Source organism: Charadrius vociferus, unplaced genomic scaffold, assembly GCF_000708025.1.
Source record: "Charadrius vociferus isolate BGI_N301 unplaced genomic scaffold, ASM70802v2 scaffold118, whole genome shotgun sequence".
NCBI lineage: Eukaryota > Metazoa > Chordata > Aves > Charadriiformes > Charadriidae > Charadrius > Charadrius vociferus.
The window spans coordinates 1,240,818-1,267,195 of NW_009649846.1; the positions used below are offsets into that span (position 1 = coordinate 1,240,818).

The window sequence follows — 26,378 nt, forward strand, 5'->3', positions numbered from 1 at the left end:
AAGCTAGTTAGTGCATGGGCTAAGAGATCTTTTAATCACAGGAATTTTAAGATACCTAGGTTGGTGATGAAATGTCACATCTCCTAATAGTTGCTATATATATCTGTTCTGCACAGATCAAAGGGGAAAGCTGCTTCTGCTGCTCATTGCCTGCTGTTCTTGTGAATAAACATATATTCTCATTTAACCATTTCGTTGCATTTTGCTAAAAACAATTTCCACAAAGAAACAAACTAACCTGGGTCTGGGAAAGAAAAATACTTAGCAAGAAATACCACAGAATGACTAAGAGTACTTTCTGCTCACGGGTCATCTCAGGCAGCTGGGACAGATCATTTTCAAACGAGCAGCTTTTGTTAGGAGCTGAATAGTGCTAGTGGAAGGATTAGGTACAGGACTGATTTGTACACCTGCACAAATCTTATGGTGAAAATAGTAGGAACTAATCCAAAAAGTAACAATACCATAGAAAATGGGAGCCTTTCCACTGCCTTCAGTGCACTGGCACATTACTCCATAATCTTGCTTGGTTGGCATTTATAGAAGTAAATGAAAATATCTGTCTTTAACAAACTGATAAATAATATTTTTCAATATAAAGGTCTTTACAGGCATGAGATAATTAGAGTTTTGATCACGTGTATATATGTAGCATTTATTTTTAACCAGATAGATAGTCTTGGTGATCTTACTTGTGTCATTATGCTGAGTGTTAAGTCAAGACTGTTGCAGTGTAAGCTCAGTAGGAAAGCAAAGGTGTGATGCAGTGTGCTTACAAAACACAAAGCAGAGAAGGGCTCAGTTCAGAGTAGGGTCTCCAGAGGAGTTTCAGCCCCTAGTAATTTTTTTCCCGTGGCATGACTGCACACTGCTGTATGGCAGCTGCACCACCAAAAAAGAAAAAGAAAGTCTAGATGTATGGAACAGGATGAATTTTAAGCTATAGGAAGGATTTTGCTCATCCTTTACTGCCTTTCAATGAGCTACTACTGCTGCTGCATAACTCAACTGTTCTTAGAGTTTTTGTTAAATAGTTTAAAACAAATTGAAAGATCTTTGATGCTGGGGTTTTGATGTAAACAAAAGGTAAAAATAAAATTACATGTTTGTTTTAAAACAACAAAATGTAACTTAAAGGCAATCTTAAATTATTCTTATTAATTTATATTAGACGTATCATAGAATCGTGGAATCGTCTAGGTTCCCTGCAGAGGCTGTGGCTTTTTGTAAAATAGAGTCTAGTGGAATGTGCTGAGCATTACCTTGCTCTGGATGCGGGTAATTATGTTACTTTGTAAGATAATTTCCAAAAAAAGAAAAGAGAGACAAGGTTTCAAAGGTGCAGTCGAGCAGACAAAGGTACTTAATGATGGTACATTATTTTCTATTCAGAAGTGGAATTTTCTGCTTGTAATTCAGCATGTTCAGAGCTGTCTGTGTAAAGGCTGATGTGGCAAGGACCAGCCTGGCCACCATTAAAGAGAGTGGCAAGCCAGAGACTCACCATTATGTATGTTGAGCTTACCCCAACAAACACCCATCCAGCTGGGGTCCTGGCTGTGGTACAGACCCTCAGATCTGCTTTTGAGGCAGGAGCTGTGGGCTCAACATGTCTCTCCAGGAGTCAAGAACTGAAACCATATTTTCATTTTTTCATGGATTCTTTCTTTCCTCTGCCCCGACTCCTCCAAAAACTTCACTGGGAAGTTTCTTCCTCTTGTTTTAGCAACTGTCTTTTGTTCCTCCATGCTGTGCAGCCTGGCACCAGCACCCTGTCGGGCTGCTCTGCCCATCTGCCATGTTGAGTTCACCCACTCCTCTGCTTGGGAACATCCATGAGGGGAACTGACTCAGGCACACATAGGGTTGAGTTATGGCTCTTTGCTACCTTGTGAAGTAAGGGATTCCTTCGAAGGAATCATTTTCCCATTATTTTTATGCCTCAGGGTTAGATTTAACTTGGACTTGTCCAAGGAGCAGTCTGGAGTACCATCTTAAATACAATTTCTGTGTCTTGGAGCAAAAAGGAGAAATTGTAAATCATCATGATCTTTTCAGGTGTAATCTACCATTTCCTTTTGTTTATCTAGTTTCTTTGACAGAGTAATGTGCAAAGGATAGAGCCATCTTCCCTTTTCACATTTACTTACAGATGGCTCCATGCTTTGATTTGCCATGCATACCTGGGCTTCATGTGGAGAAGGTCCTATCTAACCCTAATTTGTTTGCTTTTAATCTGCCACACTCTTACGCTTGTGATATCAAGAAATTGCTTTGGAGGTCCAAGTTTACAACTGAAGGATTTTAATGGTTCTTTTGTTACGACTCTCTCTCTTCTACATTATAGAACATGAATGTATTACCACCAAAGTTTTGGATTTCCTAAAGGTGGGTTCCCTGCAATATTCATGCTGCCATTCTATGTTTGCGAGGTATCTACGAGGTACAGAAAATATTACATTTGCTCACTTTGGTGTGGAGACTGTTGCACATTATGTAACACTCCAGAGATTTCTATAAATAACCAGAAATTTTTAACAGTCACTTTGCTGCTGTGTGGAATAATGTTCTTTTGACAATGCATTGAGCTGGAAATCCAAACTTGTAAGCAAATGCTGAGAGTTATACTGTCGCAAGAACCCGAGCACATCCTGAGTTGTGCTGAGCAGACACTGACTAGTTTATTCAATTGCATTAGGCATCAATTGAAAAAATATTTTTTCATTTCTGTGGAGATGATATATATTTCTCTTAGCTTTGTCAATTAAACATAGGTGTAATGGAAGCTGGTGATTTGTTATGATTTTTATATTGAATTTAGATGTTGGATTTTTTTTGTCATAAGATAGTGAATCAGGACTTTTTATTTGAATGCAAAGTTTTCTTATTTGCATGGATCTTTCTCCACAGTTAGTTCTGCTGTCTGTGGCTCTGACTTACCCCACTCTGCAGGCAGAGCTGGAGTATTGGAGAGGTTGTAATGGCTGTTCCTCTTTCTCTGTTGAAGGTCCCAGTCATGTTCTGCCTATGTTGGTGGTCAACCAACCACAGAGCAGAGTTAACTTTACGGGCATGTCAAGATTTTGTTTAACTAATTGAATTGAGATTTGGAGCGTTTAAAATAGAAATCTGTTAGACCAATAGAGGACTTATACTTGTACTGCCTTCCATGTACTTATATAATGGTATTTACGTGTCTTTAAATACACAGGAATATCTTTACTACTATGAAGCAAAATTATTCTGATAGGGGGTAGACTCATATGACTAGTGTAAGCATCTATGTCCAAGTCTTGTGCTCCCTTTACAACAGAGAAATGTAGGTGTTTCTGCACATGGGAAATGATTCGTCTGAGCCTGATGTAGACGTCTCACATAGATCCCATGAATTTTATTCTAGAAGCACCTGTTTCTGTTGTTTCCTGTAAAAAAAGGATTAACTAGTTTAGTTGTAAACTGAGTGAAGCAAAGAATTACACATTATCCACACTTGCACAGCATTAATTATCTTGGAAATAAGTTATGTAGTTTTTATTTGAATACAAAATGATACCCTCCTACCTCTCTCCTTCCTGTTTCCACCTGGATTTCTGTTCAGTCACTGGTTCATCCCTCTCCTTCCCAGCAAGACTGATCACCTTTGACAGGTCTCACAAATCTCCAGTAATGGACAACCCAGCTCCTCACCACTTGATGTTTCCATTCTTACTGACCCTATGAGTAGAAGAATATCCCACGTGAAACGCATTTTTTCCAGTTTGAGCCTTTTACTTCTTGTTCATTTTACAGTCACAGAAGGTTCAGGTTGGAAGGGACCTCTGCAGGTCATCTGGTTCAAACCTCTGCTCAAGCAGGGCCACCTAGAGCCTGTTGCCCAGGACTGTGTCCAGATGCCTTTGGATATGGCCACGGACGGATACTCCACAACCTCCCTGGGCAGCCTGTGCCAGTGGTCAGTCATCCTCGGTAAAAACTAGTGTTTCCTGGTGTTCAGAGAGAACTTCCTGTGTTTCAATTTGTGCCCATTGCCCCTGGTCCTGTCTATCAGCACCACTGAAAAGAGCCTGCCTCCGTCATCTTTGCACCCTTCCTTCAAGTATTTATATACATGGATAAGATCCTCTTGAGCCTTCTCATCTCCAGGCTGAACAGTTCCAACTCTCTCAGCCTTTCTTCATAGGAGAGATGTTCCAGTCCATTCATCATTTTTGTGGCCATTCAGTGGATACCTTCCAGCAAGTCCATGTCTCTCTTGTACTGAGGAGCCCAGGACTGGACACACCACTACAGGTGTGGCCTCACCAGTGCTGAGCAGAGGTGAAGGATCATTTCCCTTGACCTGCTGCAGCACTCCTCCTAATGGAGCCCAGAGTACTGTTAGCTGTTGATGCAGAGGCCCATTTCTGGCTCATGTTTGACTTGATGTACACCAGGACCCTCAGATCCTTTTCTGCAAAGCTTTTCCCACTGGGTTTGTAGAAAAATCTGACCTCTGCATCAGTTCTTAATGTATTTGAAAAGTTTCATATCGCCACTCTGAGATTTTTCTTCTTTGGGGTAAACCATCGATTTTTTTTCAAAATTTTTCATATGTTATACTTTCTAGGCCTTTCATCACATTCCTTGCTCCTCATCAGATTCTCTCCAATTTCTCTTTTTTATACTAAAGAGGAACAGATTTGGCCGTCTGGGGTCTGAACACTGGTGGTCAGAGCAGAAGGATTACTTCCTGTGTGTTGCAAGCTATATTCTTGTTTACATAGTCCTGTATAGAGTGTTCTTTCATAATGACAGCATAACTTGTTGGCTTACATTCATCTGTTCCACTCTGTAGACTCTGGGCCATCTTCTTAGGAACTGTTAGCCTGCCTGTATTTTTTGCATTTGATTTTTTTCTGCCTAAGCATATTCATTGCCCTTCTTTTGAGTCCTGGTTTTAGCCCATTTCCCCACTTTAAGAGTTTTTTTTTTAATTCCAGTGTCTTCCATCATACTTGAAGCCCTTCTTCGAGATGTGTCACCTGGAAACATGACAAGCAGAGTCATTACATTTCTTTCAGGAAGGGACCTGTTGCCTTGTCCAGTGCTCACAAAATCCCCTAAGCCCCTAACTGCTCAAACACTTCGCAATATCTTTCTGTAAATGTTGCTGAGATATTGCCATGTATTCTATAGGACATGCAGTGAACTGAATCCAACTGTTTTAAAATTTAAGCTAGCAGCTGGCTCACCTTTTTAAAAGTCACTCTATACTTTCATCCTCAGTGTGCAGTGATGTTTTTTTTTTACTGAGCTTATGTTATTTTCTTTCTACCTTGAAGTGATGATGGTGTCCAGGTTGATTTGTCATAAGCTGATTTTCCCCCAGTCTTCTCAGTCCTCTATATAATTATGGGCCTGTGAAAGAAGCAGCTTTGTTTATTCTCATTGAAGTTGTTCATTGTATGAAGTCAAGCATAGATGTGTAACTGTTTACAAAAGTGTGGCCTAGCACTTTAAGTTTCCTAACCCATTCCCAATAAAAAAAAAAACCTAAAAGGCGGCGGCTGTAATCACAGTTCAGGGGGATTATGTACTGATCAAAGTCAAAGCAGCAGCTCCATTAAAATTTGTGGATTGCATAGGCTGCAGAATTCATGACCTGGCCTGATGACGAAGAAGATTTTTTTTTAAAACCCCAATTCTTTCTCAAAAATACCGTCTCATGTTTCCCTTACTATTTTCCAGAAGTTGTGTACACCTACTCTCAGTCACTATTCCAAAACACCCGTCTTTGTACAGAGAAGTATTGTCTTCCATCAGTGCAACAAATGAGGCTTTTCCCCACACTTTTCCTTAAAGACTAGGCGGTGGAGTTGACATCTGATTCATAAGCTTTTGATCCATGGTTAATCCTAGAGTGGCATGCATCCAGCGCCTGCAGAGTGTTGGATATTGTGTACCTAATGAAGTAGTTGTTGGTGTACAGCACAGCGGGAGACTCTCTCATGTTCTCAAACAGCAGCTTTAGAGTCAGTCAGTGTTCTCTGGGTGGGCCTTTGGGGAGAGAGGCTGAAAGAGTCCCTGAGAAGCAGGCCCTTTTCTGTTTGCTCCCCTTTCTATGCACTGAAAGTGAAATTCAACAATAGGGTTTTTTTTTTTTGTTTTTCATCCTATAGCTACCTAGGCTGCCCCATCATTTCACAGCAACACAATCCCATAATATATGACGTGTTTTTGCTCAGTTCCAAACGTTCTCTTATACCACTGTAGATCAGGAGCATGTCCTCTGAAAACAGTGGAATTATTCTCATTTTATTCCATGAGAATGTGGCATTTTAATGCTACATTAAAGAGACAGGAAAGCAATGAAATGTAGCATTACCGAAATACGACTGATGACAGAAATGTTTCAGTCTTTCCCTGCTTACAAGAAAGATAGATAATGTAATCCTGATTGTCTGTAGGCTTACAGTCTAGATGTAAAGCAGTCCAGCTCTGGGGAGATGCCCAGAGCTTGCTATGGCAAGCTTCAGGCAAATCTGATGCCTCATTTCATTCAGTTATACTTTAAGAGAAGGATATAAGAGGCAAGAAAGTCCAAAGAAAAGAGCTGGATCACAGTTGCAGACTGAAGCCCTCTAGAAAAAGCCTGAATCATCTCAAAAACTTTTTTGGAAAGGAAAGGAAAGGGCTTTGCAAAAACTGAGAAGATGATGCAGTCTTAGCTCTTCTCTATTGTTGTGCTTTACAAGACCTGAGTGTTTCTCCCCAGGCAAACTGGGGCAACTTTGCTTCTGCTGTCTAGTTCCCTGATTTGGCAACTTGAAGAGGCTAGCAGACTAGTTTCTAAAAAAACCCCTCAGTCATCAAGAGAGACCAAGACATCAGAAGTAGTACTATAACATGAAAGGAGTGATAGGAAACATCAACAATTCCTGTTAAGCAGAGCAAATGATAATGATATTCAGAGGATGAAGTCAAAACAGCACCGAACCTTTGACACTTTCAGGAAACTGAGCGGTTGTGTAGGGAGAATATCTTTGCAAAAGTCTCTAAAATTGCAGTAGAAACCCTCAACCTTGTTGAAGCAGGGGGTCAGATCACTTGGGCAGAAGAACAGGTTATTATTAGTTAGGCATTTACAGGATTGGCTGTGTCTTCTATTGCTTCTCACATACAAATCTCAAAGTGTGTTATAGGGCGGTCAATATTATTGTTCCTGCTGTGCTGAAAGGCCAAATAAGCACTCAGAGTTGATAATTTGCCTGGGGTTACCCAGAAGCAGAGAAGAGGACTCCAGAGTGCCTGTTTAGTACGTTGTTCACTCAATCAGTGTTTCCTGAGAAGAATCCACCCGGGGAAGGTTGGCACAATATATTCACAGGGACAGAAATCACATCAAAGAGTTTAACACCTCAAATTGACAAAGGCGAAGCAGAAGCACAGAGGGATGCATTAATTTTCTTCTAGTCTCACAGCAGGTTAACAGAAGAAACACGGCTCCAAGGCCAGGTGCCTTCCCTTGCTGACAAGCAGTCCTCCCCCAGACCAGGCGGGCTCAGCCAGGGTCTGTGGTCACACTCTCTTTTCCTGAGCTGACACCCTGTTTTCACCTGGAGGTGGAAGAGAGAAGTGGAAGAATATGAGATACATTTATTTTGCACACTGGTGAAGTTCTAGGAACAGAAAACAGAAAAACTCCCTGGCAAAGGAGAGCAAAATAAGAAGAGAATTCAGAAATGCCATACCATGCATTTCACATTTGGCAATTTGTACTTCAGAGTTAAAGCAGTTTTGTACATGCCCTTTGAAAGTGTGAGGCTGCATGCATGAAGAAAGCACCTATTTCCCTTATGCTTTGAGCAGCGAGCCATATGTTTTAAAAATTAAAAAGAACAATTAGTCTTGGCGCATTAAATCTGCCCATCTAGGTAGCTAACTAGCTTTTTTACAGAGATGACTGTCCCAGAACAAAGCTGAGGAAACAAGGCTTGGAAATGTAAATATTATTAGGTGTGCAGGAAAATAAATTAGGAAAATTGACAATTTTAACTACTTTTATTTACTTTCATATGCTGACTTCCCAGGCTGGCATCAGAAGTTACATCTGTCGGGTTGCTAGCAGAGTCGGGTATGGAGGCAGAGGGGCATGGGGAAAGGATAGGCTCAGTCCCCATATTGACAGCAGGATCTGCAACTGCAGCATATTACCGATATAAGAAATCCCTAAGAGAAACAGGAGCTTCCCAACATCGCCCCCAAATACTGAAGGTACCATGTAGGGGTAGCTGTAAGCTCAGCAGGAGCTTCCAGGCCTCTGGACACTTAAATCACGTCTGGATTCTCTGACTGAGATTTTCCTATTTTGCTTGGGAGGATTATGGATGGAAGGAGGATTAAATGATAAAGTGAATCATGTGAGAGTGAGGGAATGCCTACACGATGAAAGAAAGAGTGACTGGAGGAGACCTTTTTATTTCAGTGGATTGTGTGGAATAGAAAAATACAGATTTAAGGCATTCTGGTGCCTAACACTGTGCTTAGATGCACAAGGTTTGTGTGTTGTGCCTGCTTGGACTATGAGATCCTTGGGGTAAAGACTGTGTTTTTTTTAGATCACCTAGCAGAGTATTGCCCTGCTCCTTCTGCAGTCCTGGAATGCAAACATTAACTATGATTGTTTTTCATAGCAGAGGCTAGGGTGGACTGTATTTACAAAGAGATTCAGTTTATCCGCTTTAATTATTTTCTGCTTAAAGAAAATACGTTCATCTTAGTTTTCTGTTTGCTTGGTTTTGTTTTTTAAATGCTATGTTCAGGTGAGAAATGTGCGTTTGCAGTATTTGACAGTTACTTTTATAAGCTAATAAAAATCAGAATGTATGTCGCTCCAAATGTCAAATATATCATTACAGTTGGTTTTCAATGTCCATTTCAATATGGTAGTTTTGTACTTGACTGCCATCATGGAGCAAGAGGTAGCAAGCCAGGGCCTCATTTGTATCAACCACTGGACAGCACTCAAAACATCTAGCCATTTGAGAGGCAAATGGAAAATCTATAAGCCAGTGTGACGAACTACCTGCTACTCCTTTCCTATTTCCTTCTTCTATTCTGCAAATACAAATTGCAGATTTCTTGGTGATAGAGATTCATGTAGACTCTAACAGAATGTCAGCCTTCAACTCGGCTGCACGTATGAGAAGGCAAATAGTAAACAGGAGCATTGGTACACTTTTTCAGTGACATTCATTATTCTGTGGAATTCTTTCTTATGTCTATTCTTATTTGATTCCTCTATAACATAACCACATTTGACTTAGTGGCTGTTTCGCTGAAGAACAATGGAAGCTTACTTCACCATTTCACTTCCTTTCAGATAGTTGTCATTTCCCTTTAATGTTGTGCTTTTTATAATTTATATCTAAGTAACAGAGAAGGAGGTATTCTGGAATTTGCTGTTAAAGTGAGGTACATTCCAGGAGCAAAATTTAGAAGCGTTATTTACACACCATTTTGAGAAATGCATGTTATTGTGGTTGTAAAATAGAATCCACCAGTTGATTTGGGAATACTTTTGTGTCAGTATAGGCTATTTTCTGACTCACCTTGGTGAGGAGACTATGTTAAATCTCATTACTTGAATAGATGAACAGAAGAGGCTTCTGTATAAAAGGCTACGGTTTATGTTTATCATTTTAGCTGAAAAGGAAAGATGGGGAAAGGAATGGGGATCCACATCTATCAGCTACTTTTTCCTTTTCTAAATTCTATTTTTATTTTGCAGGTGATGGAAATTAAAGGACAAATGATTCATGTGCCAGAATCAAATTCAATTTTGTTTCTGGGTTCCCCCTGTGTGGACAAGCTCGATGAACTGATGGGCCGAGGCCTCCATCTTTCGGACATACCTATCCATGATGCTACTCGTGATGTCATACTGGTTGGGGAGCAAGCAAAGGCCCAGGATGGCTTGAAAAAACGAATGGATAAGCTGAAGGCAACGCTAGAATGCACACACCAAGCCCTGGAAGAGGAGAAAAAGAAAACAGTAGATCTCCTTATTTCTATTTTCCCTGAAGAAGTGGCTCAGCAGTTGTGGCAGGGGCAGCAGGTTCAGGCCAGGAAGTTTGATGATGTCACCATGCTCTTCTCGGACATTGTTGGCTTCACTGCCATCTGTGCGCAGTGCACACCCATGCAGGTCATCAGCATGCTGAACGAACTCTACACACGGTTTGACCATCAGTGTGGATTTCTGGACATCTACAAGGTAATAGCTCAAGTCCTAAGTTAGCAAAATCTAATCAAAACTAAGATAGAAAAAAATCGCAGTAGCCATCTTCCTAAATTACAGACCTTCCATATCAAAATGGAAAGGCAATAATTTTGTTTCACATGACAAAAGTAAATCTGAAATATGCCCACTGAAAATCAAACACTTTGATACTGAGCTTTTGTTGTAGTTTGCCCATGGGAATACATGCTCATATTCCCATTTTCCTATAAGAATGTATTCCTGTATTATAGCCTGGTTTCCTTTAGGTGACACATCAGCCACAGCGTCCTAAGGGTGATGTAGTGCACAGTGATGATCCTAGCCCAAGCTGCAGCTCCTGGAAGGCACTCAAATACTTTCTGTTTCAGCTGAACCTTGAATAGTTTAGGGTTTAGGCACTTATATTTCCTCTGAAAGAATTCAAATTTTCCATAAAGAGCAGAGCATTTGCTAAAAAAAGTGTTATAAGAGAGGTATATTTCCATTGAAAATGAGTAAGAGGACAGCAGATGTCCATTCATAGTAAACGGAATGAGTGGGACATGGCATTGGGGTGCCATGTGCCTTTAGTGCTCTATAGAAAAGGATATGTCACATGTGTTGGTGGTGTTACAGACTTCATCACCTTCACTGCTTTTCAGTGAATTTGTTGTCCAGTATGTATTTGAGAGAAAAAAGAGGGAGGTAGAATTTAATAAATGCAGTTAAGATATCTGTGTAATTATCCTGTGAAATCTACAGAGAATATGTTTTGTATATGGAATACTTTAAATTTTGTGATAGGATAGCAGACCAAATTTGTTTTTATAACTGAATGCACCAAAGAAAAAAAAAATTGTAAAATTATATATTGACTTCATTTTGTGCCCCAGGCTTGCAAAGTAAATCACCAGTCTTCAAACTGTTTCAAATAGAATTTGTTGATAGACTACAGAGAAAAGGGTTTCACAAGACTGCTGTCACTTTCATTTTTAGCCTCTAATACACTTTAAAAGGCATCCAAAAACGTTAATTACCCACCTAAATAATAATTGTGGCTGAAGAGTTACAGTACATACCACAGATAGAACTGAACATGGTATAGGCTGGTAGGACAGTATACCAAAGTAAAAGATCACACTGTAAATAAGTTTTGTGCTCCTGGGCAAGGGGTTTGTATTACTAATGCTCAGAAGCCAAAGGCTGTGTTGGGAGAGGACTACAATGGAAGGTACCAGTCCTGATATGAAAATTGTTATGGTGATATTGTCAGAAAATATTGGAAGTTTCATCTCCATTTGTATTAATCTGATGTTGCTGCACTGGATCTCGAGCCAGCTCTGAGAACGGGATTTGAGGAACTTCAAACCCACAGTCAAGAGTGATATCGAGTGACCCTGTTTCACATGCTGTATCTGGTACATGGGTGTAGTTAGTGTTTTCCCAGATGATTAATTTTAGTTAGCTGTTTTGAGGCATTCAGGACATTCTTTGTTGAAAACTATGGTTGCATGGGAATAGAAAGTAAAGTCTATAAAACTCTATGACCTGTTTGGAAGGAAGGTTGGTTGAGTCCTGTGAGAACGCTAAGAAGGAATATTTATACACAGGTCATGAATATCATATCATTTAGACCATGGCTTTCTGCCTTTCACCTAGCTTTGTGCCACTTTAGGTAGAAAGAAATTATTTTATGGAAATACTGTCCTGACCTGTGAAATAAGATGACGGCTGCTGAGATAGGCAAGATAAGATTTATGCATTCAGAAAAGGAATAAACACTCCAGAAAGTTAAGAACCACATGTAAATATATGAGCAGGGGAATAAACAAAACCTAATTTTCTATAGAAGGATGTCTTACACCTCTAACACCTTTTCTCCACTGTTGCTGCTTTAATATAGCCATTTTTTTCTCAGATTCTTTCATCCTGGGTTTTCCTACAACTCCCTACTCCCATGTCCCCTGAGCATCTCTACATCTCCACAGTGTGCACTGTGGCTATTGTGGAGCTGTATGTACCTTTTTTTTTTCTCTCCCCAAATCTTTTTTTCATTTGTTTCTTAACTAGAAGTATAAAAAAGGTACTGTGGGGTTAAGTGAAAATGACTCAGTTGAACATTGCAGAAAGACAAAACTCAGGCAATGAACCCTTTTTCTTTTCCTTAGAGAATCAGGCTTAAAAATAAAATGAAAATTCCTTTTAAAAAGCATTTGCATTTAAAAATAAAAATAGCTTGTGTGTTTATATCTTTTTCATTTGTTTTAGATGATATTCTGGAAGCCAAGTTTATTGCTAGGAATGATCACCACCACAACAACTACAATTTTAGAAGGTATTGTCAGGCAGTGAATTTTAGATATGTAATCACCAGTATTTGTACCTACAGCCTGCCTCTAAGATATATTCCTGTAACTAGGCTATTGAAATTTATCATGTAACCTATATATACATCAAAACAGATCAATTTTCACATTTGCTTGTTTTTAAGCAACACGGCAAGAATAATTTGCAAAGATCATTTCGTGAGTACTTCTGAATACCAATTTCACCGTTTTGTAAACAGAAAATTAATCAAAATTCATTAAATAAATTCCATGCTGTAAGTTATTCACCCAGCTTTACTGTTACAGCATTTGGAATTCAGAACCTTGGTGCTTCTGATCTTGGACTCAGACAATGAACATAATATTTTCAATTGTCTCTTGCTATTCATTCAGGGATGTTTACAGAAAAGTATGGCACAGAAAGAAGAACAAAAATCTTTGCATTTAACAAGTCAGACAGAGCACAAACATAATGAGCTATGGGATACAGAGTAAGAAATGCTCGGAGAGGGCTGAAGGGGGATGAATTACACGTTGAAATTTCTTAGAAATGAAAGTAAGTAGCTAAAAAAAAAATGACACAGGCAGATGATGCGCTCAGATAATGAACTTCACAACAGCATTTTGAATGGATACCAGAAATGACAGATTACATTTGTCGAGGCTGAGGGAGAACACTGCAGTAATTGAGATGCATGGTGACACAAGCCTGGGTGACAGTTTTAGCAGTCTGGAAGAATCTGTGTTTTAGAGAGTGAAACTTTAGAAAGAATCTGCTTACATATGGCCTTGATGAAAAGATCAAGAGGGACACGCTTGGGGTAATCACAGAAGGAAGAGGATGTGAGAGAACTCAGACCTAGCAATGCATTTAGAAACTGGTGCTACTGACTTTCTCAGCTAATTATATTTGGCTTGGCATTGAGGAATGGGAGAAAAAGATGCTGTCAAGGAGTGCAAATCAAAGCAATGTAGATGCAGATGCTTGGTAAGCTGGTGTCTGTGGACATAAAAGTAGAAACATGGACTCCAGGAGCAGAAGTAATGGGAGAGAGATCTTAGTAAATTTTGGAAGCAATTACTTTGGGTAAAAGATACATTGGGAGGCCTGACTGTCTTTGTTTTAACCTGTTTTTGTCTGTATCTGAATTCCTGTTGTTTCTGAGCAAAGCTGGAAACGATGCTCCAGCTAAGCCATCTCTTTATCAAATAAGCTACTTAGATACGCTGCAGCCATGGCTGGTGGCATTTAAAACTTAACCCTGCAGACTGAAATCTTCCCTGCTTAAGATTCCTGCAGCTTCTGTTTCTCCCTCCCAGTGATGTCATTGATGTAGGATCATTTTCCATATTTTTTCTTGTTGAGTCCTTTTGCCTGTGTAGGCCTGCTTTCTCAGCTCTTTTCTCCTTGGTTTCCTTTCTGAAACAACCCCATTTCCCTCCCTTCCCCTTTAACTACTGCATGGAGTACAGGCAGCGTGTACTGTGGCTGTTTTACTGGCCGTGCATGCCCTGGCTGGATGGTGATATACGCTGGCTGGGTAACGCCAGGCCAAATAGAGCAGAACCTGGCCTGCTCCCATAGGTGTTAGTTTTGTTGTCCTTTCTCTGGACAGTGCAGCATTTGTCCTTGAAGGCATTTACAGATTTTTCCCTAACACTAAACTTCACTTTCTGTGAAGTGCTGAGTGCCACTTCCCGTGTCTAAGCAGAGAGTCCTAAATGCTTTCAAAAATTAACCATTGCCAGCTGCCAGAATTTATTTGTGAGACTTTTGTTGTAAAAATTTTAATTGAAAGTTTATTGCATATTTATCGAGTAAGACAATGTAATTCCACAGGTTAATTTTATAGTTAGAATTCACACCTTTGTTATGTGAATTTCTGCTTTCTTTTTGGTTTCATTATTAGGCTAAACTGACACTCTCTCTGAGTGCTGCCACACACATGCCTCAAATTCCTTTACTAGCTTCCTTGGGGTTCTCTTTGGCTATTATTCCTGGCAACATTATTTGAATTACTTTACACTGAATGATATTATTTTATTTTTTTTCTGAATTATGCAGTTAGTATGTCAGATCTTCATTTTCTGATTTTATACACCTAACTCTGGCTAGAGCCTTAATTTTTGCATGTTGTAAAGACCTGAGGGTGGGAAGTCTGGACTCCTCTGCAGTCATTCGAGACTAATCAGTTCTGAAAAATGTTGTTTATATTGAGGTTGTGATATAGTGCTTTTAGGAACCTAATTTTAAACTCACATTTTCTAAAAATATCACTTCACATTTTTATATTGGTAGTTTAAGTTGCAGAAATCGGTATTTATTTTACAGAAAATACCAGTACTTTCTCAATGCTATGACTACACCTCCTTCAGAACTGGTATTTGTGCATATTCATATATATGTTCTTAAGCTTACTCTCAGTACTATAATGACTAAAGAATACTGCAATGACAGGGGTCATGACCTTCAGACTATTTTGAGGTTTTCCAAGCTTTATGTTTCATAAGTTAAAAACCATAGTCTCTAAGTTTTCATGTAAAATCTATGGCCACTATTTTTGTCTTCTATCACTTCTTCAGTTTTAACCTTGTAAGTTCAGTGCAACACGACCATTTTGAGAAGTTTTCAAAGTGTTTAAACTTCAGCTTAGACATCTGCAGAATGAATATTACTATGAAATACACTTAAAGCATGTAAATGATACTGATACTCTTGTATGAGCAATGTGATATGCATAAAATACTGTAATATATGGGGTTTTTTTTAAGATTAATAGGTGCAGGTGCAGTTTTGGGGATTACTCATGTACTATGTGTTGCTTCTTCCGGTTAGTTTAAAGTCAGTGGGTTTTGAATGGGTAATAGAAAAAAATGGGTAATAGAGGAAAATTTCCATTGCCCAGAAACTCTCTCTCCGTAGTGCCACCCAGCCTGGTAGAGCAACCCTTCATCGTGCTGCTCTGTTCAGGTCCCACCAGAGGAACCACCTTCTTTTTGTTGCTCTGAGGAGGCTGTAGCACTGACTTTCTCCTTGAACTCTCTGGCTGTGTGTGGATTTGCTGGCACACAGGTGTGTCTTACTCCAGTATGAAGTCAGGGCAAAGCTGTGGCATCTTTTTTGGGGAACTCAGAAGTGTTCTTGGGTTAAGTTAAAAAAAAAAAAAAAAAAGAAACACAAAAGATTCCTTGAATTTTCCCTGCAGATCTGGTGTATCACCACTCAAGTGCTCCAGGATATTTTAAGACTTCCCATTACTTTAAGCATGTATTTTTCTGCAGCTTTGTGGAGGATTTACACTTTTTGTCTTAAGGGAGATGTGCAAATGAAGTCAGACATGCAGGCTCCAGAAGAGTTATTCTTTACTTTACAAACATACAGACCTGCACAAAGCACTAAAACTTCTGTGCATGTTCCCCTGCTTTAGGCAATTCATCAGCCAAGAATCCTCTAAAGAGCCTAGGACTTCTGCTTCTGTATATAATTTCTTCTTCAGGAATACTGTGCTTGTATATATTTCCTTCTCTTTTTCTCTTTTGTGTCCCTCCTGCCACTTTTTTCTTGTCTGAAAAGCACGCATTTGTTTATAAGTGTCCCGCTCCATTTCTATCAAGCTGCTTGGGAGCCTTAGAGGCTATGTCCAACTTGCAGGTCCTGGGAGTGCTTCCCAAGTCCTCAGTTTGTGTGTGAACCCTGGCCATATTCTGACTTTTTATTTGGACAGGACCCAGAAGAGTATCCTCCTTTGGGGGTCCCTGCTCCATAATGAGGGCCAAGCCCAGAGATACTATCTGGCTGGACAGGAACCATGACTGACAACGTGCCCTGTTGCAGGCTACACATCTCCTTGATACTATTTTGTAAAACCTACCATTAATACTTCAGTCCTTTGTTTTCTTGTGTCACGTTTTTGCACCTTCTAAATTTTAGTCCCTCTGAGGGATTGGAGAAAATTGATTTCAGTTTCCATCAGCCTAGGCTATTTCCATTTAAACAGTCCAGTATTGTGTCAGATCTAGAGGATACGTAGCACAACTGTGACAACATATGACTGGCCCTTCATATACCTGAGCATGCCAAGATGCAGCATTTTCATTCCTGCAAATAGCATTCATAACTGTACCTTAATTTCTTAAATGATTTAAACTAATATGGAGGATACTTAGGTAAGTTAAGAGAAATTTGCTGACATATGAATTTCAAGACAGAAATTAAAGCTTATGTAACTTTGAGCAGGGTGTTGTTCATTAGTAGTTTTAATACCAGGGATACCTATAGCAAATTAATACGACTCTTACATCTGGAGAAGGGCAGTCACATTAAACTGAAATGTGTATCTTAAGTTATGCATGATTATTTTAATATTGGCTTATTTTGTTAAACAGTTCTTTACTTTTACATTGCAACTACCTCACTTAAGGCAGAATGCCAGCCAGGAAACTCGCTATTCACCCAACATATTTGATGTGATTCTTGCAATTTCATACTTGCCTACAGGAGAGAGAAATCACTTATGCACTATGACTTTCATACTCCATGACTGTTGTGTGCAAGCCTAATGTTGACATCATGTAAACTGTAAGTCTTCTAGCATGTCTCTATTTTAACTGGTGAAATAAACCCTTTTAAAATACTAGATAATAAGTCTACACAGCAAGTACTCTTAGTCTCTTTTCCTTTTGTAAAGAAAACATCACTCTGAATTAATGTGTAGATGAAAGAGTTCCTCCATATATTGGTTACTGAAAGATTTATGCTTAAGACTGCTAAGTAGGTGCTATAGAAAGAGTTCGGATACAGCTCTTCCTGCAAAATGCTCCTGAACTTGCCAGCATGTAGCATCATTAAACTCACTAAAAATAAAAAGCCCTCAGGCTTGGTAAGAGCAATTGCTTCATAATTAGGCTCTCAGGAAAGGAGCTGGGATTTGTAGTAAGACATTTCTTTAAAAAAATGAGCTTTACCAGGTAAACAGATTTCTGAACTTCATAGGTGGACACATGGAATTCATTCCTGATCACATGGGCAGGGTTTTCCATACACTGAACTATTTCCAAAAGCAGTCCAAAAACTATTTCTGCATAAAAGCATTGCAGAGTTACCCTGAAACTTAGACACAGGATTTCACTGCTTAGGAGTTAATTTTGAAAAGTTGAGAGACAGAAGCTAAGAGAACCAAAAACAAAGGTAGAAACTGAAGGAGATTCTTGTGTCCATTTGAAGACAGTCTTATTCTCAAATCCTATCTTGAAAAATTTTAAAACCTTTAAAAAATAGGAGTTTTTTTACAGTATCCCAGAGGTTTTTGGAATCTGTAAATAATGTTTTATCCAACATGTAGAATTAATTTCTAGGAAAAAAAACACAGCAGACCTAAGCATTTTAAGTTGACAGATGTTGTTAAGCTTCACAGTGTCGCACAATTCAACTGTTTCAAAGCTGCCAAATCTGTGCAATGGAAAAACATATAGAATGCTTCAAAATGCAAACAGAACTAGGCTTTAATTTATATTCACTTGACATCAAGAAAACAAACAGGTTTTTATTAATCTGAAAAAGGTCAGTATTCACTTTTTGTTATGTAGACAGAAATGTAGATCTCGAAACTACCTTCGGATCAAGTATACTCAGGCCATGCTCAGTGGAGGCTTTCCTGAACTGCACTTACACCACCTCTGGAGAAAGAGCGCACACGCACACACTTCACGTCTCAGAGGAATAACCTATCTAGTTTCTCTCCAGCATGTTTCTTTGACATTTCTTTCCTTAGAATCTGTATTTTAGATTAAGTGACTTGTTCAAGTCCTTCTGCCATAAGCTGCCCAAAATACTTCATGTCTGCCCTTCCACCCACTTAATGATTAATAACATCTGTCATCTGCATGCCAAAATATGCATACCAAGATACAGGATTTTTTGAACTAAACAGGATCTTGCTGTTGTGCTGACAAACAGTGTCTTAGCACTAGCAGTCAACACACTTACACAATCTTTTTCCTGTTTTGGGGGACTTTATGGGAGCAGGAACATGTACTCTGTAGCGCACTTTCAAAGGTATGCGGTGAGTGATGCATGAGAAGATAACAGCTCACCTAGAGTCTTCTGAGGGTTTCACAAACTAAGCCTTCCCAGTCTGTTGCCATCGTGGCCCATGTAAACCTGGTTTTCAGCGATTTCTCAGAAAAATTATTCTGATGACAACATGGGAGGGGTCTTGCATATCAAATGACAGTCTGGGCATGGAAACAGGCCATTAAGGAAAGATCCAGATATTTGGGTCCTGCTGTAGTAAATGGGTAAAAAATGAGGTTTTCAGAATTCAGGATGGAATATATCATTCCCTGGAAGGTCATTTTTCTCTTCAGAGACCATGGAAAGGTACAGCTGAGTAGCTTAAATTAGAGGCTTAATTTTTGCATGACAGAGGCTGGGTAGTGTGAGTCCCATCCTGAATGACAATGTTCTAAGTTTATTACAGATTTGCAGAGATATATCTGGGAGAAGGATTTGGGTAGAAGGAAATACGGGAGATGTCAATGATGTCTTGAGGTAGAATATGGATATTAAATAAATTGCTGCCTGTGTTGAGTGCTGAGATTGCTGACTTAATATAAAACTAGAATGGAGAGAATCTCCCTTTTCTTCAGTCTTTGTCCCATACCAGTTAAAAGATATCCTGTTTGCTGCTGAACTAGAAGTCATGGACAGGTATAATGAAACCCAGATGGTAAGTGTGAAGCACCACTTTGCCATATAGCATGGCTTTTTCCTAATTTGCCTGCTGTACAACTTGGGGCAGAAAACAGATGAAAGAAAAGCCCATTGGGAGATACTAATATCTTCAAAGGTTTCTTATAGAGTTATACTTGCAAGAATTTCATCTTAAGGATGATTTTTGCTGTATTGCTTTAGAGGGAAGACACTTCTGCTTTCATAAAAGAAATATATACTGTTGAGGTACTATAGTTCAGTCTTACAGGCAGCATGAAATGTGGATAAACGACATAATGAAAATTTTGGGAAGGCATGGCTCTTTATTGCAGTACCTGAGAACACTTCTCAGCTTCCAGTTTCAGGTGCATTCCCATCCTGAATCCTGGCTTCATGCTGGGATGAGACTTAAGAAACCACCTCCTTAAGTATTTATATGCTGCCATGGAAATGCAGCCTAGGTGTGCAGGAAGCTAAGATGTGCTCCAGTAAGTCGAGGCTGAGGAGTATATATGGACCTACTTGACTAAGAGACAACCAGGGACATACCCTGACTATGCTCCTTAAGCAACTACACTAAAATCAAAACCAAATTAATAAGCTAGAATTCATTGATTTTGTTGCTAATGTAATCATAAGAATTGCTTAAACTTCATCGTCTCCTATAAAAGCTGTTCTGAGCCTGGATTTATCTCTAAGAGTGGAAAGGAAACTGACATATGGAGTGCAGAAAGGTTTCCCACTGGTTCATCTGTCTGTCTAAAGATCAGCTCTCCCAAAAGACTATTTGTTTTCCCAGAACTTGCTCTGTCCTACTTCTAAAATTCACCTACCTCCATGTCCTTCCATGTTCAGTCTGCCCTTCTGCCTCTTCACATGGTCTTGTTAGACTTTTCTCTTTTGTAGTACTGAAGCAGAGGTGAAACTATACTATTTATAACATAGAACTAGTCATCTAGACTATCCTCATAGTTGACAGAGAAATGTATGATTTTATAGGGAAATTGTGAATCCTTTTTGGTGTGAGATTCATCTTTTCCTGAAGGAGATGCTTAGCACAGGTCAGATGACTGCTAGAGTTCCCATTTCAGTTCATTGATTTTAAAGAGAATTGAGAATGAATGACTCATATTCAAATTACTATATCAGAGGTGTCTCTGGTTAGGTGAGACGAATCTCACCCATGTATTCTACATCTTATCAACTTGCAGCCTATGTGCTTGAAATATTGCTTCTTGCCTGCCTTTGCCATCTACTTTTCATGTGGTGTACTTTTACAGTTATTTAATGTTTAACATGATCATCGTATCAATTAAAATGAAAGAACATAACATGGCATTAAGCTAATATAGTTTGATGACATGCTATGTTGTTTAATGCATAGAGTGTATTTTGATTGAGTAAAATGAAGTTTCACTGCATTTTCATTTTTGTCATACAGTCAACATCAACCGAAGTTATTTCTTTCCTAATTTAATTGCTTTTTGTTATATTGGCACTGGAATAACTCCCATTGCCACCGAGCATGACTGTTGTGCTGTCTCTCAATAGGGTCTCTTAGAATGCTTTACTGATTAATTCAAAGCTTGAGTTTCCCTGACTTTTGAAAATGGATATGATGATTGTCATCCAAAAAACTATATATTGCTCACTGCCATTGAAACAATCAGTAAAATGTGGGATTGACTGTAAGAGGCAATGGAGTATTCAAGGGTCCTTAACATTGGTGCTGATTCTGTTCACTTTTAGCTAAGAAGAGAAATATTAACAACATTTCATCAACCAAAGAAACTGAGGTGGTAATTTTACTGATGATCATTAGAGAAAGATAAAGAAAAGCTGGCATTTCAGAGAACAGTAATCTGCTGGGTGATCACCAGGGAAACTGCAGTGTTGCAGCTCCAAACAATGCAACTCTGTGGCTCAGCTGAGCAGTAAAGTTATCTTTAATAAAATATTCAGAAAAAATAACTTTTTTGCAAAATTTGTTTCCTTTCTTCCTCTCCTCTCCTCTCCTCTCCTCTCCTCTCCTCTCCTCTCCTCTCCTCTCCTCTCTTCCCCTCCCCTCCCCTCCCCTCCCTTCCATAGGAATATAGGTCACGAATCAGAAAAAATGAAAACATTTCATTATTGCCAATGGAGGAGAAAGAATAATACTAAAAAAAAAATGCCAATACTTTAATGTTTCCTTGGGCAGCTTAAATACTACATAACGAAAAGTTCAGCAAGTGTGGATAATTTTCAGCTTCAGTTTTTCCAGTGTAATTTACGTAGCAGATTTTTCTTCCTGGAATTAAAAGATACAGTACTAAAGGGAAAAATCAGAGGCTGCAGTTTGACCTCAATTGTCTAAATATCGGGGGAGACAGAAAACATGAGGAGAATTGAAATTTCATCTAATTATCAGTATTGCTAATAGATATATTGGGGGACAGGGAGTACCATATAGTTGATGTTTGGATTTTAGTAGAAACGGCCATAACTAGTGCATTATGATGGTCCATGTTTGACAGTATTGAACGTGGGTACTTGAAGAAGTACAAGAAGCCCCCTGAGCTACATACAAAATGTCAGATACATATGGCAGACTTCTTTCTAGCATTTTCATTTTAAGATTTATTCCCTAAAATACAAGGATTATGTTCTTTATCACTGTATTTGCTGAAGCATCTATGAAAATCCCCAGTCTCCAGAACTGTTTGTTCTATAAAAAACTTGCAAAATTCTTTTTATCTGAGTAAGATCTCGTAGTCAATAAGTTTCAGAGGCTTTCCCCTCTTCTCAGAAATCCTATCCATAAGGATGCTGATGTCATTGTTGCTTCTTGCCCTCCCACCCTGCACCATGGTGAAGAACTCACCTGTCTCCTTGAGGACCTCCCACAGGCACGAGAGGCTGCTCTTAGGTCCCCAGAAGCCACCTATGCTTCAGGCTGAACAAGGCCAGCTCCCCCAGCCTCTCCTCACAGGGCAGGTTCTCCAGCCCCACTGTCTCGGTGGCTCCCCACTGAGCTGGATCCAGTTTATCAATCTCTGTTTTGTACTGAGGGGCCCAAAACTGAACAGGGTATCTAGGTGTGGTGTGCTGAGTGCTGAGCAGGGAGTGATAACCACTTCCCCCAGTCCCTGTTCGTACAGCCCAGGCTATCATTGGCCATCTTTGCTCCCAGGACTCTCTGCTGGCCCATGTGGCAGTTGCTGCCCACCAAGACCCTCAGGGTCTTTCCCGCAGAACTGCTGCTCAGGATGTTGGCCCCAGGCTGTATCAGTTCCAGGGAAATTCTTTCCTAGGGACAGGACTTTGCACATGTCCTTGTTGAGTTTCATGAGTTTCCTGTCAACGAATTCATCCCCCCTGTCCATTTTCCTTAGGTGGCAGCCCTGCAAATTGACTGATGCCCCCCAGTTTGGTATCAACTTCAGGCTTAATGAGAGTGCAAATAATGTTGTTACATGGAAAAGAAGCATAGATTTTTTCAGAAAAGGCAGATATATTTACTCAGTGAAAATCTAGTTTATTTTACATACTGTATTTTGAAAGGTGCTAACTGATCAGTACACATTGCATGCACCTAGAAAAATGTGTCTGTATTTGGGTAGGAGAGGGGAAACATGCATAGGCAACAGGTGAAAGGAGAGGCATGTATTTTAAGATAGAGGATAATGCTCTTCTGTGCAGGGAAAAAAACCACACCCAGACCAGGAAAGTTAGTTTTTTCAGTGAGAAAAGCGAGGAAGGCGAAGAGCATTAAACTGCAATTAGCTAAGCCATTACCCCTTTCCCTGCTGCTTATTTCTGTTGTGGGGTTTTTTTTCACTCTCAAGCTCTTTAAGAGGAAACTGATATCATTGCAACTGCTGTTTGTTATTATTTCAATATTATAAAATGAAACTTTATAGAATATCTTCCAGCAGTAGGAGAGTTTCAGGCTATTGGCAGATTGCTCATAAGTGATAAGAAACAGTTTAGTAATAAGCCTCTCTTCAGCTAAATATAGCTTATACACTTTATATACTATGGCTGTAAACAGGGTGTGGAGCGTAGAGAAACTGTTTAATATTCCAAGTTTTCCTGCCAACTTAAAATTACAATTATTATGAACACATACTTACTTAAGCAGAAATAAATATTTCAAGTGCTTAAAATAACAGAAACACATGAGACCACGAGCAAGATTTGATGCGTTTGGAAACTCAACTGAATTTGAAGAAATATCTGTTACTCTAAAAAAGAAGGATAAAAAATCAAGACATGGAAAGGATTGAACAATATCTATGTTTAGTTCCTCTATTAGAACTTGGCATATTCTGAAGTCCCTTGCTAAATTGTGACACAGGGTCTAAGATCAGGGAAGACCACAAAGCTGCTGGAGGACCTCTTACATCACTCTTTTTTGTCATTCCCACTAAGAGACCTGTCATGGTTTAACCCCAGCCAGCAACTAGGACCATGCAGTCATTCACTCCTCCCTCAGTGGGATAGGGAGAAGAGGGAGAAAAAACCCCTCATAGACTGAGATAAAGACAGTTTAATAGGACAGTAATAGAAGAGAAACTAACAATAATAATAATAACAACAACAATAATGATAAAAGAATATACAAAATGAGTGACGCAAAGCAATTGCTCACCAGCCGGTGATTGATTGCCCAGCTCATCCCAAGCAGCGATCCTGCAATCCCTGCCCCCCAGCCAACCCCCACTTGTATACTGAGCATGATGTCTATGGTACGGAATGTTGCTTTGGCCAGCTTGGGTCAGTTGTCCTGTCTATGCTCCCTTTCAACTTCTATAGGAAGCTGAAAAAGTCCTTGACTGCTTAGCAACAACTAAAAACATTTGTGTGCTATCAAAATTATTCTCATCCTAAATCGAAAACAGCACTATACCAGCTGCTAGAAAGAATTATCTCTATCCCGGCTGAAACCAGGAGAAGACCAAGAGGAAGTAAGTGGAGAAAATGGGCATGCCTTTGCTCCAGTCTCTCTTGGTGGCCATTTCCTCTGAGTTTGTTTGTGTTACTGTTGAGTGGATTTGTCCCACTCAAAGAAGTACAAGGATTAAATGAATGCAAAAATTAAACTTGGATTACCTTTTCATACCATCTAGTGGTGTCACCCACCAGAACGAAGCAATTTGCTGTAAATATTTCCCAAGTTTTGAAGTCTAAACATGTGATACTGTTATATAGATGAATAAACCAAATAAAGTTTGAAAAGGATAATATATTTTTCCTCATACATGTACCACTGAAAGGTTTTCTTTTCTCAAGGAAGAGCATCCTTGAGCAAAGGATGATTATGCATTACTTATGTATTTACTTTCCATAGTAATCCTGCATTCACTTGATCACCTGTGTATAACATTAAGGTATCCAGGAGTGTCCTGTAGTTCTTCATTCTGAATTGTGCTGTAATTTTTTTTCCAGTGCCTTGTGAAGAAAAAAAATAATCTTTTCTTTCTGTGTATATGTATATACAGATATATATATATCAGGAAAGTGTTGAAGGATGAATATCTTTTGAATGGATTTGGCTTGAGAAGTTAATTTTAATTGAGAGTTAATTTTATCTTGGCAGCACAGCCAACTCAAACTAAAATCACTAGTGCAACCTGCATTAAGGATTTTTATTTACAGATGCAATTGAGTTAGAGACAATACTTTAACTGTGTTTATCTCTATATTGAAGGCAATCCAAGTTTTTATTTCCAAGTTATTTATTTATTTTGCAAAAGAGCATTGAACAGTCGATAGAGACAGTGGCATAGATTATTTTAGGGTGATGGGTTCTAGATATTATAAGTCTTGGGAGTGAGATAATAAATACCTATGCAGCCTTGTGAGTATTTAGGAGATAGGAACAATAGCACACAAGTACCCTTCAGAGGAAGGTGAAGGATCTGTTAAGGGTAGATTTTCTTCCTGAAAGAAGACAGCGATTTTTGAAGTTTCAGATCCATTCTTTTGTACATATTTAGTTTTAATCTGAAGCAAAGAAGCCATCTTGACATAATTTAATGCATTAAAATAGGAACAAACCACACACACACTCTTCTTTATGGCTCTTAGATTAAAAAAAAAGTGATGAGTACTCCACTGTAACAGTTATAATACAAATTATCTATTAGGTTTTTACAAGAAACCTGCAGAGAAAGAGAGGACTAAAACTAGAGCCAATTCTCCCTCCAGCTACTTCTTTCACTGATTTTAATATTTCTGATTGCTGTAGGAATTTCAGATTAGAATTGCCACAAGAGTGACCCCCATGATTACAATTTTATGTTTATTCCCAAGATGTGCTTTGAAAAAAGGTGTTAGTGAGAGTCCTTAGATTGTTGGGATTCCTGAATATTTTAGATTAAAATCTTTAGACGTGCCTTTACAGGTTTTGCTTACGAAATGATATTTCCACCCGTGTGTGTAAGCCTGTGAAATGAAGTTCCTTCTTTACTTCTAAAAGTTCATATGCCTAATGACTGGTGCCCATTCATGCATTCACAAGGAAGAATACAGAAGCAGGGATGTTACTTCAATAAACCACATTTTCCTTTCTGAACTGTCACTGAATCAACACCCTGACTTTATACCTGGGGAACATCATTCAGGTACAACTTTCAGTTTCTCAGTGAAGCAACAAAACACAATGCAAGGTTTAGCGATAGTAGTTAGAAAAAACCTGTTGGAGCTTTCCAGGGAACATTCTTTTAACCTCTGTTCCCTGGACAGATTAGTAGTGGAAAAATTATATTCTGCTTGTTGGGCTATCCGATCCATCTACTAGTCATAGTCCACCTATAATCAGTATGAATTAAGAATAAGTGACTATAAGAAAACTACTATAGAGCTCAGCTTCTATAAAAAGTACTGTTCATGTCTGAAACAGACATACTGAACCTACTGAGGACAAACAGAGGCTGGGTACATAGAAAATGACTTCCCAAAAGGAGAAGATATTTTTGTTTGCTTCCTGCTGCAAGACTTATGCTTTGTCACTCTACAGTATTCAGTAGTCTCAAGGTATCTACCAAGAAGCTTGTTCTGAATTGGAGAGTACACACAACTACTTCAAATAATTATGACTCTTAACCTTTGATTTTTT

The 26,378-nt window shown here is 39.1% G+C and overlaps 1 protein-coding gene across 1 annotated transcript in view; it reads left to right on the forward strand.

Annotated features, from left to right (window-relative positions):
* GUCY1A2 (guanylate cyclase 1, soluble, alpha 2) overlaps positions 1-26,378 on the forward strand; it is a 153,118-nt gene that overhangs the window by 65,504 nt on the left and 61,236 nt on the right. Inside the window, exon 6 of the mRNA XM_009890928.1 lies at positions 9,770-10,255. Coding sequence (XP_009889230.1) covers positions 9,770-10,255 — 486 coding nt within the window. The remainder of the gene's footprint in view (positions 1-9,769; positions 10,256-26,378) is intronic.